Source organism: Mirounga leonina, unplaced genomic scaffold (genome assembly GCF_011800145.1).
Source record: "Mirounga leonina isolate KUSES-001 unplaced genomic scaffold, KU_Mleo_1.0 Mir_154, whole genome shotgun sequence".
In the NCBI taxonomy this organism is placed as follows: domain Eukaryota; kingdom Metazoa; phylum Chordata; class Mammalia; order Carnivora; family Phocidae; genus Mirounga; species Mirounga leonina.
Genome location: NW_023270389.1, coordinates 50,458,592 through 50,473,007, shown reverse-complemented (window position 1 = coordinate 50,473,007; position 14,416 = coordinate 50,458,592). Strand labels below are relative to the sequence as shown.

The 14,416-nt window shown below is 33.2% G+C and overlaps 1 protein-coding gene across 7 annotated transcripts in view; it reads right to left on the bottom strand.

Annotated features, from left to right (window-relative positions):
* Nucleotides 1-14,416, bottom strand: part of COP1 (COP1 E3 ubiquitin ligase) — a 264,376-nt gene that overhangs the window by 103,847 nt on the left and 146,113 nt on the right. For all 7 annotated transcript variants that reach the window (XM_035010743.1, XM_035010740.1, XM_035010739.1 and 4 more), the window contains 3 exons: nucleotides 12,331-12,439; nucleotides 11,821-11,902; nucleotides 3,308-3,424 (listed from right to left, as the gene is read on the bottom strand). In XM_035010743.1, coding sequence (XP_034866634.1) covers nucleotides 3,308-3,424; nucleotides 11,821-11,902; nucleotides 12,331-12,439 — 308 coding nt within the window. The remainder of the gene's footprint in view (nucleotides 1-3,307; nucleotides 3,425-11,820; nucleotides 11,903-12,330; nucleotides 12,440-14,416) is intronic.

Below are 14,416 nucleotides of genomic sequence, written 5' to 3'. Positions count from 1 at the left end.
TCATTCATAATAAATACTCTTAGCAGAGGAATAGAAAATTTACTCAATCTGATAAAGGGTATCAACAAAAATCTCACAGCTAATATCACACTTAATTGTGAAGGACTGAATGCTTTCTCCATAAGGTAAGGAAGTTCCTTCTGCCACTTCCATTCAACATTGTACGTGGGCTTTTAGCTCATACAAGTAAGCAAGAAGACATTAACATAGTAAAAGAAGAAATAAAATTACTTTAATTCACAGATAACTTGATCTTAACTATAGAAAATCCCATGAAATCCACAATAAAACTAAGAGGAAAAAATACACAAGACCAGCAAGATTGCAGGATGCAAGATCAATACAAAAAAATTCACTGTTTTTCTGAACTCTAGCAACAAACTATTCAAAAATAAAATTAAGTAAACAATTCCATTCATAATACATTTCAAAGTAATAAAATACTCTATGTTAACTGGAATTTAAATAAAAACTTGGAAAAAAAATTTTTTTAATTAAAAAAATATAAGTAAATAGGAATAAATTAAACAAGTTCAAGACTTGTATACTAGGAATTATAAAATGATTAAAATGGTTTAAAAAAACAAATTATAGATCAAATTTATGATTATAGATACAAAAATACCAGCAATAAATAAAGCTATTCATTAAAGAATTCCACATTATGCTCAATCAAGGTTTATTCTAGAAACACAAATATAATTCAAATCAGAAAATGTATATACATAATTCATGTCAACGAATTAAACCATATGATTATATCAACTGTGGCTAAAAAAGCACTTGATGAAATACTGCAGTTGCTCCTAAGAAACAGTAAAATGAATCATTTGAATTTAATAAAGACTACTCTCCAAAAGTAGATATCCTGGAGGCGCCTGGGTAGCTCAGTCAGCTGAGCGTCTGACTCCTGGTTTCAGCTCAGGTCGTGATCTCACGCTCAAGGTCATGAGATCGAGCCTTGAGTGGGGCTCTGCACTCATTGTGGAGTCCGCTGGAGATTCTCTCCCTCTGCCACTCCCCCCACCCATGCACATGTTCTCTCTTTCTCACTCTCTCAAATAAATAAATCTTAAAAAAAAAAAAAAAAAAGTAGATACCCTAAAAAGTAAAAGACTGAAGCCCATTCAACTAAATGAATCAGATGAGGAAAGTAACTATCACTAGTATCCTATAACACTGCCTTGTAAGAAGAGAAGGCAATAAATCATTGGAAAAGAAATACAAACATCACTTTGGCCACTATCAAGTATAAATAGGTAACTCAAAGACTACTAAAAAATTACTAAATTTAATAAGAAACATTTAAAGGTGCCTAGATATATATATCTAAATATCAAAAAATTTTATCTACTCTTAGAAAACAGTACTTAAAATAAGGAACAGAAAAAATATTTTATTTAAAATAGAACCAAAAATTATACATAGAAAAAAATTAACCAGAAAGACCTTGTACCTAAATGAAGTAAACTATAAAATCTCATTGTAAGATAGAAAATAATCCCAACAAACAGAAAAATACCCCATGTAACTATGTGGGAAGATGTACTATCTTAATAATGCCCCAGTGGTTCCAAAAATAACAAATAAATATAATGTAATTCAGAGGAGAATCCCAAAAGAATTTTTCTAGAATTGGAAAAATATAAATCTTAAAGCATACATGAAAAGCAAATGCAAAAATTAAGTAAGAAATACATGAAAATTTAAAACAGTAAGGGCAAACAGCCTGCCAGATAGCAAAGCATTTTTTTAAAGTAGGTTTCCCCTAGGGGAACCTGGCTGGCTCAGTCGGAAGTTTTTTTGCTTCCAATTCTTCATCTCAGGGTTGTGAGTTTGATTCCCAGGTTGGGTACAGAGATCACTTGAGTAAATAAACTTAAAAATTAAATTAAATTAAAAGAGAAAACATAAAGTAGGCTTCCCTTTACCAGGAAGGAAAAATTTTGAAGACATTCATATCTGGTATTTGTACCTATTAAATACTAATAACTTCTATTCATAAATGATGGCCAACGGTCAGTGTGTTTATAAAATAGAACATAACAATAAAACTCAATAACCTATTTTAATTCAATGCATGATAGAATATTAATAATGAAAATAACTAAACAATTATTAAGTACCATATTATAAGAGCTTTACATATAACATTTTCCTTTCATAATCCTCATAAAGCCCCAAAGGGCTATCTCTATTTTAAGGATAAGAAACTTGGGGAGATAAGTTAATCAACTTGCCTAGTCAGTGATAGAAAAGGGAGTTAATAAGGAAGTAGTAGGTTCAAATGGAAAAGAATACCACTTGATCATGAAAAAAAAATTCTGTATGCTAACAGAAAGAGAATTCTACTTACAGATACATGTTAGACAACACCCTACTGAAACTAACTATGAAATTATGTCATTATAAAAGTGAGTAAATAAGTTAAAATAAGGAAAGGGTATAATAACAAAAAAGATTTAAATTGTGCTTTTCCTTTTTTAAGGGTGATTCTGTGTTCATTATATGGTGCCAAACTTATCTGTAAATAAACTGAGATTATCAATACAAACAGAATCAAGGAGATTTCCTAATGCAGAAGTTAAATTACAGGTATTTACTGTTCTAGTTAATATTTGGGGGGAGTGGACAGATAAAGAAGACAAAGGACTCGGGATAACCATATGATTTATCTTCCAACCAACAACACTACTGAGAATGAAAGACGGCACTAAAGTAATCATGACAGTATAAGTATAAACCACGAGTGGCAAAGGCAGACATTTGGTCACCCTAGTTAAGAAAAATATGTTAGCAAAAAATTCTTTCTTATGATAACAGCTAACATGTTTTTAAGAACTTCCTATGTTCCTATGCATTCCATGATGAAAGATTTTATCTGTCTTATTCACTGTCCCATATATATAATTTATATATATATATTAAATTTTTGAAGGAATGAATAGATTTCCTTTAATTAAAAAAATGGATTCCTATGTCTATATAATATAGTTTAATCATTTAAACATCATTACAACCTAAGTTTATGAATAAGCATTAGTTCATGCATGCAAAGACTTAGAGAAACAACAAAAATAATCAACAAACCATCTCTATGTATTAAAGATGGTGACAGAATACTGAAATTAAGGCATAGCAATAAATGAGTAATGACGGCACACTGCATACTTCTAACTTAGAGCCTAATAACCAAAACAAAATTTAAACCTACAAGGCAAATTATTTGTTTTAAACTACAGTCTTTTATCCTAGCCACGATACTCAACCAACATCAAAAGAAGACAAAGCTGCTTTAATTTCATACCTGCACAGCCGAAAGCCAAATGGTATCTAGAAGAGGGGCTGAATTTAACACAGCACACGTTAGCCTTCGCCTCAATGCTTGCCACTGAGTTGTCTAGGTTGGTAGACCATAGCTTCACTAAGAGTAAAGAAAAATAAAAATGAAAAGAATTAAACAATACATTAGCAAGTGCTTCTGTAACTGAGAAAGTCTGCTTATTGCTACAGTTGCCTTTTCATACTAATCCAAAGCATTTTAGTTTACGAGAACCAAAAACCTTTAAATGACTGAGTAACAGAACAATGTATTGAAACCAAGAGAGCATAGTTTCAAAGTCAGAAAACAACAGACTAAAAATGTGCTGAGAGGTAACATGATCCCATAACTAAAGCATAAAAAAGTGGGGAAGAAAAAAAAAAAAGGCAATATAGAGATACATGTGTATTTGTTTCAGTATTCTTTAAATGATGTTGGTGGGGGCGGTGCACCTGGTTGGCTTACTCGGTAGAGGATGTGACTTGATCTCAGGGTGGTGAGTGCAAGTTCCACACTGGGCATGGAGCCTACTGAAGAAAAATGGTGTGTATTTTTCTCAAGTGTCATGGGTGGAAGGAAGATGAATCATATAGTCATCCCACTCCTACACACACATGCACACACACACACACTTTCATATTTATTATATATATCAGAAAACAAATGCCATTTTTAAAGTACCTGGAAGTGGTGCTTGTTTTATCTTTCAATTAAGAATTCCATGATTTTAAAATTTTATGTAGGAACTCAGTTATATGATTTAAGTGTATCCAAAGTAATGTTACAGCATTGTTTAGCTAAACTTTAAATGTTTGTTTTAACATTTGATGTTTAGTCTATTCCAATGGTATATACTGAGATTTGTAAAGATTACAGAAAAACTGATCAGAGCAGGTCAGATCTGAGAGCAGAAATAGAAAGGTGAGCTGTTGTCTTGTAAGGTACCAGAGCAACGATCATATCATACATCAAAAATGTCTTCAGAGACAACAGAATATACACATAAGACAGACTTTCAAGATACTGGTTACACTCCTGGTTACACATTACAATTAATAATGAACACTAACTATAACAAGAACAAAAATCTTCCTGCCCATCTTTTCAATGGGCGTCAATGTCCTGTCCCCCAATGACCTGTCCTGGACAATACCCAGTTGGGGTCCAGGTATTGGTGTTTGTTTAAAAGCTTTTTGGGTGATTCCAATGTGCATTTGGGGTTGAAAACCAGTATTAAGATGGAGGCACTGTAAAATTTTAGAATCTTTTTAGGAATACTAATATGGTGATCTGTAAATGGGAATAAAAAAAAGTAAAAATGGTTCCAACTCTCACTTCTATAAAATGGTATTTCCTAAGAATAGAGATTTTCTCTGTGTGAATGGGATAATTCATCTTTTACAAGTGGAATTCCATGGAGAGTTTCTTTAAATATGTGCACCTTGAATATAAGTTAACCATTAAAAAAGTTACTTACAACCTAATCAATCTATTAGCCTCCTAAGAGAAAAATAAGACACTCAATATTAAAATAAAAGAATAAGAGTTTTAAATAGCAATATTTGGTTTGTTTCATGGTATTTTCTAATAGGAATCATGTGCTATTCCAATCAATATAAAATTGTCCCAGCAATTAAGATATACAATCTGAGATGAAATGGCTAGCTATAATTAAAAGTCTACAAGTCAAATACAACATTTATAGATTAAAATATCAAGTGGTAGAGCTGTACTCAAAAAAAGTAGCAAGCCAAAGTTAACCCACACCACATATTTATGGAGCACCTACTATCCCCATAACTCCACTAATGATCACTAAAAACCTTTATAAACAAGGTTTACACATCAGTATTTTATAACAATTAAATATAAGTAAGCATTAGAATGAACTAGAACAAAATGACACTTAAATTAGAAAATAAAATCTTTTTTAAAAAATATGAAAGATAAAGCACAAAGATGTTCACTTTGACAATACTGATTTACCAAACATAAGTTTTTCTTTTAAACTTGATCAAATAGAGAAAACAGACCTTGTTGTATTAGTTAGCTATTGTTGCACAGCAAATTGCCCCAAAACTTAGCAACTTAAAACAACAAAATTTACTGTCACACAGTTTCTGAGGGTCAGGAATCTCTGAGCAGCTTAGCTAGGTAGTCTTGGCTAAGTCTCAAGGGCCCAGAGAGGTCACCATTCAGCTGAACTACAGGATCCACTGCAAGCTCACTCAACATGGCTCTTGGCATGAGGATGCAGTTTCCCACCATTTGAGTTTGTTGGGTTTTTTTTTAAGATTTTATTTATTTATTTGAGAGACAGAGAGACCACAAGCAGGGAGAGGTGCAAAGGGAAAGGGAGAAGCAGACACCCTGCTGAGCAGGGAACCCAAAGTGGGGCTCAATCCCAGGACTCTGGGATCATGTCCTGAGCCTAAGACAGACGCTTAACCGACTGAGCCACCCAGGCGCCCCGTCATTTGGGCTTATGACAATACTGCTAGCTTCTCCACATTGAACCAAATACTAAAGAAAGAATGATGAAGACAGAGGCTATAGTGTTTTATATAAACTAATTTAAGAAGTGACATACCTTCACATCTGTAGTATTTTACCAATCACACAGACTGGAGCAATGGGGAGGAAAGTATGAGGATACTAGGAGACAGACCACTGGGGCCATCTGGGAGAATGTCTAAGATAAGCCTTTTAATTTCACTTGGATACAGGAAATATTACACTTAAGTTATAATTTATAGGAATGATAACTGCCTAAAGTTATAAATTAGAGGAAAGATAACTGCTATCCTAATGCTATTTATTATGTTGCAATTCATTTTTTAGTCCTTTGATTAAAAAAGTATTTCATTCAGTATGCATTAACTAAAATTAATTTTTTAAACTTGTCAAGATTTCAAATTTATCACTTTGACATTAATGTATGCAGCTATGAAAATCTGGAATGAGTAAGAACCTATAACTATTGCTGTTCTAAAGCCTAAATATTCTTCAAATTCATATTTGAGGATAAAAAAAACATTTAAAGGATGTGATTATTCCAATTCAAAAGCAAGGTTATTTATTGCAAATGATTCTTGGTTTATGTACGTGAAAAGGAAAATATATTTTTCATAAAGAACTTATAAACTGGTTCATAAAGTTATTTCCTGATTAACTTGAAACATAGCAATACTACATCTATTAGCCTGCTACACTCATGTTTAACATCCAAGCATGTACATATATATTTGAAAGTAAACTATTTTTTAAATACACAGAATTAAATAAAATAAATAAATAACAGCATGAGTACAAAAAATGTCATTTATAAGGACTTAGTATTATGGATTGAAAAATAATATCCATTAATAACTATTAAAAATTTAATACAAAACATATAAAATGTTAAAAATATAAAAAATATAAAATGCTAAATATATGTGTAAAATACATGAAAAGCAATTTAAAATATTCTCTTACTATAAATTATCACAAAGGCAGTATTTTATAAGCAATATTTTATAAGTAAAAATCACCAAAGAGTGATAAATACATTTACATAATACTAAAATTTTAAGATGGGCTTAAATGCATTTGGGACTTTCAGTACCAAGATAAAGTAAGCCCACTATAGCCAATCTCTCCCACTATGAGTTTACTCTGAGGACAATATCAAAAACAAAAGCAAAAAGCAAATGTCTGAGGAATCCAAAAAGTAAGGAAAAGTAGTCATTATGGGAAAGACATTCAAAACTTTAAAGAAGTAACCAATGCAGGGGTAAGAGTACCATTTCTTTTCTCCCTCCTTTTTTTCCTTGGCATGCCAAAATCAGCACCTCAATAAGCGAAAACTGAGGAAAATCCCTGTTTCTAACCATAAGACTGGTAAAAGGCATTCCTGCAAGGCAGAGGGTTGAGGGTCATTTTTTTTGTATTCTTCTTCTTCTCTAACTCTCCCCCCTGGGTGGGCTTCCATCACAGAGCTACAGCAGTATGGCAAGCTAATATTCCCACAGAAACTCTATCTCTGTGGTCTAAAAAGGAGTAACTCATCTGTAGAGAAACCCCAACTTTCTTGACAGAGCCTCAGTAAGAAAGGGGGACAAGGAATATGGGAGAAACCTGGAAAAGAAAGCACTGGAGAAAGAGATCCCATATTCTGTGTATGAACAGGCCTAAGTCTTTTAGTCACTTATGAGCTCTGTATGTTTAAGACAGACACAAAGGAGCATCACAAAGGCTTTATGCATTGAACTACAATTGAAAAGACGACTCAATTTCCAGATTAACTCCCGACTAGCATATGCATGAGACAAACTAATGTAGCACAGCAAAAGCTTTGAAAACCACCCTGACAATGGAACTATCACTCACACAGAAAGCAAGATAGAACATACAGTCACCATCTAAACTGCTGATCCAACTGCTTGAAAACAAAACAAAACAAAAAACATTCTCCAGAAAATCTGAACAGGACCCAGAGTCTTACAAAAGATTCAAAATGCCTAAGATACAACTCACCAATTACTGAACATACAAAAATCCATGACAACATGAAGAATTTTCAAATGAAGATCCCATCAACAAAAACCAATGCTAAAATTTAGATGTTGGGATTATAAAACAGATTTTAAAGCAACTATTGTAACTGTGCTCCACGGGGTAAAGGTAAACACATTTAAAAGTAATAGAGAGACAAATACTCAGAAGGAATATAGGAACTGTGAAGTAAGAATCAAATTAAATTTTAGAAAAAAAATACAGTAATTTACATAAAAGATTCACTGGACTGAACAATATCAAAAGAGAAATAAGCAGATAAAAGAGCCGGTGATCTAAAACAACAAAAGAAATTACTTAATGTAAAGAAGACAAAAGATACACAAAAAGAACAGAGACTCAGGGGCCCATAAGATAAAATGAAAGGTCTAACACTCATGTAAGTAGAATATCAAAGGAGAGGAAAAAGTGATTACTGCTTTTATGAATATCTAACAAACTAGATTCAGAAGAAAGAATATTAATAGGGATAAAGAATAACATTATATATGGATAAAAGGGTGAATTCATGAAGACAACAATTCTAAATGCTTAAGACCCTAACAATACAGCTTCAAAAAACCAAAATAAACAAAGAGGCAAAACACCTGCTCCTGGCTGAAAGGTGAAATAAAATCAGATTTCAACATTCCTGTTTCATAATCAGTAGAACAAGGAGACAAGACAAACAAAAACAGCAAAGATATAGAAAACCAAAAGATACTATCAATAACTTTGATCTAATTGACACTTACAGAACACTCCACTGGAGAACACAGATTCTTTTCAAAACAATTGGAATATTTACCAAAGCAGATCATACTTTGGACCATAAAACAAATCATAACAAATATGAAAGAATTAAAGTCATATAAAATATGTTCTCCAACTAGAATTAAGCTATAATCAATAACCAAAAGATTTCTGAAAATTTTAAGCAAACTAAACAAGAGAATCACAAGAGAAATTACATGTACTTTTAAAAGTGAACAGATGTATTATATGAAAATTTGAGGGGTCAGCTGAAGTGGTGCTTAAATGGAAATGTATACCTGGAAATATTTATATTAGAAAACATAAGAGGCTCAAATCAATGACATAAATTCAACTTTAACAAAAGAGAAAGAAAGCAAATCACACCCAAAGAAAAAAATTAATAGTTAATGTGGGGGGGAAAAGCTAACGAACAAACATCAACGAAACTACAAAAAGAAAAATAGCAAAAAAAAAAAAAAAAAATCAAAAGTTAGATATTTGAAAAAGATCATTAAAATTGATAAATTTAATGCCATGCTGACATAATACATAAATAATAGATAAATGAGAGGACAAGAAATACCAGTTCCAGAAAGATACAGACTACCAAAGCTCACTCAAGAAGAAATAGATGAATAGTCCTAAGTCTACTAAAGAAATTAAATTCTTATGTCACTGGTTAAAAGGCACACCATAGAGAATACAATCAATGGTACTGTAATAGCATTGTATGGTGACAGGAGCTACCCTTGTGATGAGCACAATATAACATAGAGAGTTGCTGAATCACTATGTTGTACACCTGAAACAAATGTAACATGGTATGTCAACTACACTTCAATTAAAAAAATAATAAAATAAATTCTTAATTAAAACCTTCACACAAAGAAAACTCAAGGCTCAGAAAGCTTCAATCACAAGTTATAACAAAGATTTATAAACAAAACAATTCTAAATGATCACTTCCATCTATACCCCCTAAAACAAGACAAATCATTTTATGAGGCCAGCATTATCCTGATATGAAAGCCACAAAAAGATATTACAAGAACAGAAAAATAAAAGCCAATACTCCTCATGAATATAGATGCAAAAATCCCTTTAAAAAAATAAATTAGCAAATCAAACATGGCAATACAGAAAAGAGATAATACATCATGGCTAAGATGGGGTTTTGTCCTGGGAATATAAGGCTACTTCAAGATATGAAAATAGATCGTGATAACAAACAAACAAAAAACCAGTATAATCATTTCAACAGATACAGAAAAATCATGATAAAATTCAACATCCATTCATGATAAATATTCTTGGCAAACAAGGAATAAGAGATTTCCTTAACCTGACAAAAACATGTCCAATGAAAGTCTCAATCTAATAATATCATATTAATGACAAAAGACTACAAGCATTCCCCATAAGATCAGGACAAGGCAAGGATGTTTGCCATCACCAGTCCTACACACCACCATTCTGCAAATTCTTGCAAGTACAATAAAGCAAGGAAAAAAAGAAGAAGAAGAAAGAAAAGCACACATATTGGAAACAAGGAAGTATTAGCGGCAGAAAGCAGAAATGTGACTGCAAAGGGCTGGCAAAGGGGAAATGAGAAGCTATGTTTAATGGGTACAATTTCAGTTTGGTGATATGAAAAAAGTTCTATGGACTGATGGTAGTGAAGATTGCACAACAATGTGAATGTACTTAATGCCACAGAACAGTAGACTCAAAATAGTTAAAATAATTAACTTTGTTATGTGATCTTAATATAATTTAACATGAATAAATAACTCTAAAAATCCCTTTCTACTTCTTTCTTCTTAAATTGTTTCGAATGGCTTCTATTTTCCATAGGAAGACTATGACCAGTTACCACCTTTGAATAAATATTAATCTTCAGTACAAAAATACAACTATTCAACTCAATAAAAGCTATCCCCATTATACTATGAAAAAGAACATTTAACACGCAAATATCGACTGTCATATGATGGTCTAAATAATTTAGAAATGCAAGGATAATTTCTTAAAACAATCAAGAAGAAAGGTATTCCAATCTATATATACTATGGGTAAACAACTTGCTACTTTTTGATCTTTTGGGGAAAACTCCAGACATGTTCATTTCCCACTTATAGAATATCATTATGAAATAAACTTTTCAACACTAGAGCTATCTTTGCCTATCTAATCACTAGTCTGGAGATTACATGTAGAAAAGAATGGCAAAAAAATTAAGGCCATTAACTATAAGGTAACAGAAATCTGTTAACAGGGCTTTATAAATCTAATGGTGAGAAGAACCAGGTGAAACAAAATAGTAAGGATAACTGAAAAACATGAATAGTAAAGAGGGATACATAAGAAAAAATAGAAGAGGGGTGCCTGGGTGGCTCAGTCGTTAAGCGTCTGCCTTCGGCTCAGGTCATGATCCCAGGGTCCTGGGATTGAGCCCCGCATCAACTCCCTGCTCAGGGGGAAGCCTGCTTCTCCCTCTCCCACTCCCCCTGCTTGTGTTCCTTCTCTCGCTATGTCTCTCTCTGTCAAATAAATAAATAAAATCTTTAAAAAGAAAAAAAGAAAAAAGAAAAGAGGTCAATTAAATTGGCAGAAAAAGATGCAGAATTTTTCTCTGAAATATGATAAACTTCATTAAAAGATTTTAGTATACACTAGAAATTGAATATATTTTTTTTTAAATATTTTATTTATTTATTTCAGAGAGAGAGAGACACAGAGAGAAAGGGAACACAAACAGGGGTGTGGGAGAGGGAGAAGCAGGCTTCCCGCTGAGCAGGGAGCCGGATGCGGGGCTCGATTCCAGGACCCTGGGATCATGACCTGAGCTGAAGGCAGATGCCTAACGACTGAGCCACCCAGGTGCCCCGAAATTGAATATAATTTAAGACAGAGATCTATCTAAATATTTCAGCAAAAAAAGTTTACTTGATGTTATATATAAAGGAATTGGTTATAAAAATGTCACCACCTGACATGAATCTGGAAAACATTATTATAATGAAGATGTAGTATATTCATTTTTCTTTCACTCCAAAAGAGATATAGATTGTTGTACTTAGATTATTTTTAGAATAATAATCACAAAGGATTGTTACGATTTTTAATAAATATCTGCATCTCTGCTAGTAAAAGGATTAAGTTGGGGGTAAGGGAGTGAGGGAAAGTAGAAGAGATTCAAATAGTACCTTTTGCATCATCAGAACCTGACGCCAAGAGTTTAGGATCCATCAAATTAAAGTCAACACTCCAACACCTTTTCTCATGCTCCTGGATACAGAAGGAAGACAAAGTAGTCTCAGACAGAATATAGATCTTAAAATAAAGAAAGCAAAAAACTTGATACCAATTTATTGCTCTGGTGAGAGGGAAAGAGAACAGGCCATGAAAACAAATGACATGCGAAGTAATTCCCAAACTTTTTATATATACATATTTTATTGCTTTTGGAAATTCATTTGACACATTCTACAAAAGCAAAACAAGTCTGAAGCGATGCTCCAGAAAAGCATTATTTCCTATTACAGAGGGATAAAAAATGCTTGTGGCTTTAAATTTATAATTAAAAGCATTATTTGCTATTATATAGGTATAAAAATGCTAAATAGTGGCTTAAAATTTGTAATTATAAATTATAAATTTATAACTATAACTATAAAGTAAAAATGTGTTTCTAAATAGCTAGTATCCTTATTTACCTGATAGACCTTTGACCTCTGTCCTGTAAATCCATCCCATAGGATGACAGTGCCTTCATAATCACTGCTGGCTAACAGATTCTTATGGTAACTACTCCAACTGATACAGCTGAAAGAAAGAAATATAGTTAAACCTTACTTTATGTGAAAATAAATAACAATGAATACAAAAATTTTATGTGTACAGAAGGATTAGAACCCTTTTGAAATGGTCTACATAGCTTCATAATCAATCTGCTCACAACACAGCTAGGAAGAAATATATCAAATAACTCCCAAGTTTTTCTATTGAGCTACCAAGTAACGACCCTTACCACTATTCACTCTGACCACTAGCCAAAAGATGGATAGGAGCCTAAAGCCACCACTGGCCATCTTTCATACATGAGGAGAGCATATCTATGAGTGAAAACAGAGGCCAACAGGGCACAAAGCATGCCATAGCACAATGATAGAGACCTAATCAAATTGTGTAGACCCCTGGATCAAGATGTGTTGAATCATATAAGCTAATAAACTAATCTGAATTGGGTTTCTGTATTTACATACAAAAAAAAAATCTTAACTAGAGGCGCCTGGGTGGCTCAGTCGTTAGGCGTCTGCCTTCGGCTCAGGTCATGATCCCAGGGTCCTGGGATCGAGCCCCACATCGGGCTCCCTGCTCAGCAGGAAGCCTGCTTCTCCCTCTCCCACTCCCCCTGCTTGTGTTCCCTCTCTCGCTGTGTCTCTCTCTGTCAAATAAATAAATAAAATCTTAAAAAAAAAAATCTTAACTAATATAAGCTTATGACTGAATATAAGTTAGAATGAAAGCTTTTAACATTTTATGGTTTCAGCTATTCTCAAGTGCTCCAAAACTGAGAATGCAACATCTAAAAATGTATGCTTTTGGTAAAGACACATATGTGAATCATGTATTAAAACTAATGTATATTAAGGAAAAAAGCCACTTAGAAAGCAATCAACCTAGATTACTTCAAAGCACATGAAAACAATAAAGTCTTTTACTCTCTACTGGTTACATTCTTGCTAAATTTCAGAGACTAGAAGAGTTCGTTTGCATGTTTACATATATTTACTGGATTTCTGTGAGAAGTTATACAGTCAAAGGAGCTAAATTTTGGAGTTAGATAGACCTGAGCTCAAATTCCACATCTGCCACTTAATAGCTGTGATTTTGGGTAATTTAGGTCACTTTCACAACTGCTGTGCTCCATATTGGCTTTAGGCATTCTTACACATGATCCTCTCCGTCCTAAACCCATAGCTTCCAGCCCTGAACAGCTTCTTCCATTTACTCCAACGTGCCATAAACTATTGCCGTATTTTCACATTTGTCAAGACAGAAAAGGCAAACTCCCTAATCCACATGGTCATTTCAGTAACATTTACTATGAATCCTGATAATGGCCAAGTATCATGCTAAGTGCATTGCGTGGATTTATTTAAAGTATAATCCTATGAAGAGGTGCCTGGATGCCTCAGACTTTAACAGGACAGGATTCCAAACAGACTGCATTAGAACCAAACTATGTACGTCATTCACTCAGGTAAAAAAGATTGTAAGAATAACCAAAAAATGTTCGGGGCGCCTGGGTGGCTCAGTTGGTTAAGCGACTGCCTTCGGCTCAGGTCATGATCCTGGAGTCCCAGGATCAAGTCCCGCATCGGGCTCCCTGCTCGGCAGGGAGTCTGCTTCTCCCTCTGACCCTCCCCCCTCTCATGTGTTCTCTCTCTCTCTCATTCTCTCTCTCAAATAAATAAATAATCTTAAAAATTAAAAAAAAATTTTAAAAAATAACCAAAAAATGTTCAAAGTTCTAAATAAATTTATTATTAGATGATTTCCTTGTATCATTCCATTTTCAGCCAGTGGCAAAGAGAACAGCTTAGGAAGCTTGTTTTAAAAATGCAGATTCTAAGATTCCCCTGAGATTTGGGGGAGGCAGATCTGAAGTAATTCCCACTTTCTGCATTTTTAACAGTATTTCAGATTTGAAAAGCACTCATTATGAACTTTAACCCTTACTATATGAAACTTAAATATTAGGCCCTCTATGAAAAGCAGCAGAATGTTCTTATAAAA